The sequence below is a fragment of the Girardinichthys multiradiatus genome, chromosome 3, assembly GCF_021462225.1.
Source record: "Girardinichthys multiradiatus isolate DD_20200921_A chromosome 3, DD_fGirMul_XY1, whole genome shotgun sequence".
NCBI classification, from domain to species: Eukaryota; Metazoa; Chordata; class Actinopteri; order Cyprinodontiformes; family Goodeidae; genus Girardinichthys; species Girardinichthys multiradiatus.
Genome location: NC_061796.1, coordinates 22,089,822 through 22,097,575, shown reverse-complemented (window position 1 = coordinate 22,097,575; position 7,754 = coordinate 22,089,822). Strand labels below are relative to the sequence as shown.

The 7,754-nt window shown below is 40.4% G+C and overlaps 1 protein-coding gene across 1 annotated transcript; it reads left to right on the top strand.

The window, feature by feature from the left end:
* Nucleotides 1–1,428: 1,428 nt before the first annotated feature.
* LOC124866367 (uncharacterized protein C18orf19 homolog A-like) lies at nt 1,429–7,269 on the top strand. The gene is made up of 4 exons (XM_047362120.1): nt 1,429–1,583; nt 3,349–3,839; nt 4,032–4,143; nt 5,417–7,269. Exons 2-4 carry the CDS (start codon nt 3,406–3,408, stop codon nt 5,696–5,698), a joined length of 828 nt encoding a protein of 275 aa, XP_047218076.1. The 5' UTR covers nt 1,429–1,583; nt 3,349–3,405; the 3' UTR covers nt 5,699–7,269.
* The last annotated feature ends 485 nt before the right edge of the window (nt 7,270–7,754 follow it).

The window sequence follows — 7,754 nt, the reverse complement described above, 5'->3', positions numbered from 1 at the left end:
TGGAGGAGTTTAAGTATCTCGGGGTCTTGTTCACAAGTGAGATAAATGATTCATGGATTTCAATTTTTTTTTTTACAAATAAATAAAAATATTGTGGCCTGCATTTCCATCCCGTCCTTTTTGGAGCAGATGGTCGCTGGGGTCCTGTAACCATTGGGTTGCTGGTCAAACTCCTGCTCTGTCAGTCTCAGTTGTTGTGTACCTTGGGCAAGGGTGGATGGTCTCTGTGGACCTGATAAAGCACTATGCAAGTTCAGGATATTTACCATTTTACATGTGCAACGTATCTCAAAACAGTATCGTAATTGTGTGACAAACATCAATGAGGCAGGCCACATAGATGTTATAGAAACCTGTGTTTGTATGACCTTCATACATTTGAGTAATTATGTGTTGATCCATGGGTGTGTGTATGTGTGGATTGATGGGTGGGCATATGTATAGAAATAGGCGTGTTTGGGTCGATTGGGTGCGTGAGTGCGAGTTTGTAGTTAATCTACAGAGAAAACCTGCAACGTAGAGAAAATACTTACATTACAAATACTGAAGTACAGACGAAAAGCATGAGAAATCTTAAAACTAAGTGATGAACTGAGTAGAGAAAGCAAAGAGTGACAAATTCACAAATAAATCAAAACAAAAATAAAATTTTGAAATATTATGTCTAAAGGAAGTATGCTCTGATCTTAAGTCACATGCTTAAGTCTGTCGTGGGCTACCTGCTGGTAAAAGTATCAAACAATTTAGGAACTTATCACTGTAATATATAATTAGATGTATTTTTAATCTGAACCCAAAAACTACTATGCTGAAAGAAAAGAGGAAGTGAAATAGTGGAATGTATTTGCCGCCCCCTTCTGGACAGTTTTGTATATTAAATTTGTTTCTCACACACACACAAAGACATATCTATCTATCTATCTATCTATCTATCTATCTATCTATCTATCTATCTATCTATCTATCTATCTATCTATCTATCTATCTATCTATCTATCTATCTATCTATGTTTATGTATGTCTGTAGGCCCTTGGGAAGCTTGGCAGGCTTTATTATATTTAGAATAAAGGTACGTGGCAGTCTGTTATATGTGACAGCTAACCTATTGACAGGATGAGGTCATTAATGTCCTTTGAGAGTACACTGATTGTATCGCGCCATAAATGACTGACGACGTAAATAATAATAATAAAAGATAAACCAGTAGGCAATTAATGCACTCTAATACACTAAGAATTAAATTTGTTGTATAGCTCGGATTTCCGGTTCTATTATTTTTATGTAGGAATCCACACAAGTCAGACTCCACTCGCTGGTGGGTGAACCAAACCCCTCTCTGTTAAAAACGCTTTGGACGCCGGGACTTGTATTTTTCAACTTCACTCGAGCTTCTGACATTCAGCGCTGTCTGAACTACATTTCCCCTATCTCCCTTCGCGGTTGGAGGTGGGACACTCGGGGACATGCTGCTCTCCTTGGAGTCCGTACTCTTCAGTAGTCAATGTGGTCTTGGAGTGTTTGACAGACTGTCGCATGGCCCTAAAGATTCAGCCGTGTTGTTTAACTTTGACTCAAACAACGTGTAAGTTCAGTGTTATCTTTCGTTAGCTGCAGAGTTTCTTACTCAGCCAAACACAGCTTATTTTACTGATAACTAGCTTTAGTAGGGCCGCTAGCTAAAAGCTAACTAGCTCACGCCAGTAGCAAAGTTTGCAGCTGTTCAGACTGTGGCCTTTCTTAACTCCATATCTGTGTAATTTTAGCATGAGTATTAAATCTTCATCGTATAGATAAAAAACCTTTTGCCTCTTCATCTGCTGGTAAGCGTTTGTAAACCGAGGGAACTAAAACCGTGGTTGTTGTCCTCCAGCACAACATGCCCAATGTCAGCTAGCTTAGCATGACTGTAAACAACAGCTTTACTGTAACTTTAAACTTCCGGTTGTAGTTTATACAATAAATCTCTGCAGATTTGATACCCGATTGTCACCAATTACTTTATTTTAAAGGAATTCGCAATGATTAACCACCGTAGTGTAGTTTGTTTCTGCAATGTTAGCTGCTTTAAGCTTAGTCACTAAATACTAAACTTGTCTCAAATCGAAGTTTCAACGCACCAGCGCATAACTCAAATGTCCCGATGGGGGCAGGTTTTACAGTTATTCAAATGTTCCCTTCCAGTGTATGAAAACACAGATTCCGAAATAGCTTTTATTCCAGGTGAAGCCGAAACGGCTGCCCTGTGATGTAAAAATGACTTCACTCTTTCTCCCACATTTTTGTGGAGGAATGTTTCTCCCACTCATCTTTAAATGCCGTTGCTGTATGGCTTGGATGACCAGAACTAGACCAATCTTCACTGTCAGACATGTGGCCTCTAGAGTACGTTGTCACTGAGGAGTTTGTGGTCTACACAATGTTTTAGTCTAGTACTGTCATGAACTGTAACATGCTAACTGGGGCCTGCAGAGTCAGCTGTTGAGTGCGTTTGCATTTATTCTGAGTATTGCATGGTCTGACTTTGGGGTGAAATGCTGGGACACCCCCTCAGTTATGAAAATATTTTGTCATTGTAATATGAGAAAAAAAAAAAAAACAATTGCTGCCCGAAAGGCATTGCTGCTGTCTTTTCTTGTTGGATATGTGTTAACATACAACTGCATGCACCAAACCAGCAGACTGCTAAAATCTGTGCTTTTATAGCTTTTGTCACATTTTCGGATGATCCATTAAACACAGTGCTTGGCTTAGAAGCTCCTGGCTGGTACTTTCCTTCTGAAATCCAGTTAAGGATCGAGCAAGAACCTGGAATGTCAGGATCAGGAACCAGAGCTGACATCATTTCACCACTGAAGGCCTGACGTCACCATTTCCCTACATGGTGCTTTCTGTAATATGTTAAATATGAGGTTCTTTCTTCACAGATACAGTCACATTTGCACATGGATAAAATCCTAAAAGATTTACTAGAGGGATGAGGACATCAGTGCTACAATGTAGAGTAACTTTCCCCCTAGCCCATAAATGAAAACCTAAAACCTTGGCAGCGATGTCCGCTGTCTGATGTTTGCATTAACTTGCAATGAGTCTTTTGCATCATTGTGGAGACTTCTCATATTTTCTTTGAATTTATTTAGATCGAGGCATAATTTGTTGCTTTTTGAGGTCTACTTCATGTTTCCAGAAAGTTTCTCTTTAAGTGATTTCTTCATTCTGTAGATCAGGCCTGGGTGTTGCTAGTGAAAAAAAAAAAAATTGTGGTTAATCACAGTTCATTTATGATTCAACGAAGACAGCAACTGTTTTGCATGTAAGTTTAGATGAAAATTTGATTTATTTCCGTACAGTCTGTGGTTGAACATCAAAGCAGCAGGACGGAGAAGGACTAGGAGAGGAGGTAGGGGATGATGATGATGATGATGATGCAGCACGTCCTTACTCACAGGACACTGTGGCGGGTCATGGCAGTGCGCTCAGTCAGAGCGGGCGCTGCCGTCTTCAAGCATCCAGCGGTGTCCAGGTTCTGCGTGCTGCGTTTGTCGCTGCTGCAGCCTGGTAGCCAGAGGTTGGTCTCAGCATCAGCCTCCAGCAGAGTAGCACATCAACCAAAGCACCAGTCCCCACAGGAGGAAAGAGCACAATCAGTGTCCACATCCCAATCACAGGAGGTCAGTAAAGGGGAGGCTGAGTCTGCAGACGTAGACCCGCTGCAGGACAAGTCCATCGGCCTTTTCCAGAGGTTTAAGAAGACCTTCAAACAGTATGGGAAGGTGATGATTCCTGTTCATCTGGCAACATCCTCCATCTGGTTAGGAACTTTCTATTATGCTGCTATGAAGTGAGTAACGTTGTGACCCATTAGAGTTAACATTTCATACTAAAGAGTTTGAAACCAAATATGTGATTTTATTATTTAAAAGTTAACAAGAGCTTGTGAAAGTTCCTTGAACAGAACACTCTAGGTTTTGTCATAAAAGTTCGAGAGTTTTAATGAATGTTGCTTTTTTGGCTTGGATTTTGTTACCCACAGAGGTGTAAATGTGGTGCCGTTCCTGGAGATAATTGGTTTGCCAGAATCACTCGTCAGCCTTTTGAGAGATTCCTCGAGTGGCTATGCACTGACCGCCTACGCCATGTACAAGGTAGTTTTAACACAGACCGGTCTATCTAAAGGTAATGTGTGATAAATTCAGGTAGGGATTTTTAGGTTCTGATCTGATCTTGGAGTCAAAAAGTTAAAATATGTGCCAATGGTAGGTTTTCTGATTCAGAACTCTGTTGACCAGAACATTGTGTTGTTTCTGTCGTGGTGTAAGTATGAAAACACACATGTTCATTTAGCAATGTGTGCCAATACCTTCAATTATATTCATGTTTTCACAACTGATACTGACCTAATAAGCTTCTAATGACCCCCTCGTGCCTATATTAACATTATGCTGCATAAACTCCGCTGAAACTAAGGAGGAGGCTGATGGCAACAATCGACTTCAGACCATCCTAGATCTTAATCAATGCTGGAGCTTCATTGGGCTGTAAATGTTGGTAAAATAGTCTGAGAAGCTGCTACATTCAGTGAGAAAACCCTTCTGTAACGAGCTGTAACTGCTGTGGGGGGTCTTGAGCAGACTTGTCCTCATTTCTGTGCACGAGAGATTAAAAGCAGGCACACCCAACAGCTCATTAGTTCCTTTTCTGGTCAAACGAAGCTAAAAACAAATGATGGTGATTAGCCGTTAGCACCATTACTAGAACAGCAGCCAGTCTGTTATTTTTAGATTGATTGCTGTTCCTACCTTGTGTCAAACTCTTCCAATAGACATTTCTAAACACGTTATCCTTTACGGCAGATGAAGGCTAAAAGTTCAAATAAAGCAACATTTCGTGATGCAGTTGGCTTATCTTGTTGCTGCTGAAACTCATTGTTGCTCTTCTACAACAGTCTGAGAGAACTGCCACCTCTCTTGATGTTTGTATCACTTATCTTGCGTTTTCTCCTGTGTTACACTAAAGCGTCTGAGGGGGGGGGGCGAAACTGTCCACTGACAGGAGGCTGTCATAACAGGTTCCACCTGTATGTTTAAACTTGAAGTAATGTGCAAAATATACATAAAAAAATACATCAAAATATTTAAAACAGGTTATATACAATTTCTAGGATTACTGCATATATACTATTTAAGTGGGTGGCCATTTTTTGACTTACAGCTTAATCTTCCAAAGTAAAATCGGTCAAAATACTTTACGACCTCCAGCAACACAAGACCACGCTGTTTGGATCAGTGGATGGATTAGTGGCCTCAGCCTGATATCCGATCTAATAATGGCATCCGGATTAATATCAGATTAGTCCCATCCCTACATTAAGGCTTTCCTCTACTTGTTCCCTTCAGCTTTTCTTTATTTCTTCTACAGATTGCAACCCCAGCTAGATATGCAGTGACTCTGGGTGGAACGTCACTGTCTGTCCAGTACCTCCGCAAACACAGCTACATGTCCACACCGCCACCAGTAAAGGAGTACATCCAGGACAAAATGGAGGAGACGAAGGAGAGATTCACAGAAAAGATGGAGGAAACAAAAGGACTTTTCTCTGAGAAAATGGAAGAGACTAAAGACAAGCTCTCTGAGAAACTTCAGGAAACCAAAGACAGAGTTTCGGAGGGAAAAGCATTTTTTCGAAAGAAAAACGATTAGAGCGTTACACGTTCATGTAGCACCTGTTGGTGAACTCTCCTATTATGATTTCATTTGGTTGAATTGATGAGTGGGGGTTACACTTACTACTTTAACTGTTTGGAGGAGTGAGATATTGCACTATCCCTGTCTTCACACCAGTCAGTTATTGCCTGGTGTCTATTTATGTGTCAAAGCAGTCCCTAATTGTCTGAACCCTCCCACAATGCACTGCAAATGTAGAGCAGACAGCAGCTAAGCTGCCTGCTGGCAGCGCCACTTCCTGGCCCTGCCTTTTCAGACGGGATTTCCACAGACCCGATCTGGATCGAGCTGCCGCTTGGCTGCAGTTTTACTTGAACTCTTCAGAGGTCTGGACTTCAGACACCACCAGGTGAAGACAGTTCGGGAGACTGAGCTGTGCTAATCCTTATGGCTGAACAGAAAATGAAACTTGAAGCTCATCGTTAACCACATTATAGTTTGTCGAAGGCTTGAGATTTCACCTTGTCTTCATATGTATTTAGCCAGAAGTTCTGTTTTTTAATAATGTTTTCTCTGATAGCCAAATTTAATACATCACAATGTTTGTGGTTTCTGCACTATAATGTATCAACTGAAAGCGGAGTCGGAAAATCAGACAGTGAGTTAGAAGTTGAAATGGTACAGTTTACATGAGGTAATTACACAGTCCTGGTCAGAGTTACAGCCTTCTGTTAACAGAAGGAACATAGTTCTGATCAGCAAATAGAAAAGGGCTGTCAGATCTGAATGATTGGATTCTTGCTAATTACAAAGACAAAAAAAAAAACTAGCAAGTATGAAGAAATAGTACGAGGAATAGTTATTGGCACTTTTTTTCTGATCTCAAAACCACAGAAGTTCGGACTGGTTGCAGCAGAAGTGTACAACTTTGTCTGACCGGATCTGTGGAGTTGATTCAGATGGACATTTATTTTTCAAAGTCTGTCAGGGTGAGATTATACTGATGCAAAAAGATGAAAAATGAAAATCATCTTACAATAGAAAGGATCACAAGCTGACTTGTGTGCAACTAATAAATCAAATTCCCCCAAATACAGCAAATATTTTCAGAAAGAGTGACCCATATCTTGTTATTGTTGCTGAGAATTGAATAAAAAGAATCTAGAAAACACTCAAACCAAAAGCTTTGGGAAATGGTTTTGCCTTTCCTTCAATAATGCAAACATGTGACCCTTTTTATGCCTCGACTCTACAATAATCCAATTTCTACAAAAATATGATGGCTTTGCAGGTACAACTAGCGGCTAATATTCAAACTATTATGTTTTTTATCATAAAATCTCAGTGAAACGAGTGCTTTGAACTTCGAGGTTTTGCTCTGTGTGGCAAAAAGTTTCTAAACGCTGCTGTGTTGAAGCTTCTGACCAGGACTGTTAACACAGTGTGTGCAGCATGTTTAATTGAGGGAATGCCGTGAAAAACGTGGCTATTAGGGTTTCACAATGTGACAGAAATAAGTGTTTTCATTAAGTTAACACACCAATGTCCTTGCCAGAAATTCACACAGTTTGGTTAAAATCACACTGAATAAAAGTGATATGAAATCATCACATTGGTGGTATTTCGCAAAACCAAATTTGTAACGGCAGATTGGTGGTTCAGTCGAGTAAAGTACTGAACAAGTGACTGACAGGTGTTTGTTGTCGCAGAGGTGTGCCCTGTTTTACTGATGATTCTAATAATGAAAAGATCTCACTTGGGTTTACCTTTTTAAAGTAAGAAGAAAACCACAGAGCTCTCTGGGTGAAAGATAAATTGTCAGGGAGAGAGTAGACGGGGAATGCAAACCAAGAAGAACCGGCAGCCAGACTAGAATCTGCCAGAGTACAAAAATCTACCTGAAAATCTCCTAGATAAAGTTTCTGGACTAATGAGATAAAAAGAAAAGAATCTGCTCATGATCCCAAACATACAAGCTGATCAGTGAAAAGCGATTGGGGTAAATTGATTGCAAAGCTGAAACTTAAAGGAATCAAAAGAAGGGCACCACCAGGAAGAGAGCCTGGAGCTTAACTGAACACAGGAAACCTCA

What these genes read in the sequence shown, in the direction of transcription:
- LOC124866367 (XM_047362120.1), top strand. Translation starts at nt 3,406, where the DNA reads ATGATGATGATGATGATGATGCAGCACGTCCTTACTCACAGGACACTG. An exon ending in TTCTATTATGCTGCTATGAA is followed by an intron (nt 3,840 to 4,031) that starts GTGAGTAACGTT and finishes TGTTACCCACAG; the next exon opens with AGGTGTAAATGTGGTGCCGT. An exon ending in CCGCCTACGCCATGTACAAG is followed by an intron (nt 4,144 to 5,416) that starts GTAGTTTTAACA and finishes TTTCTTCTACAG; the next exon opens with ATTGCAACCCCAGCTAGATA.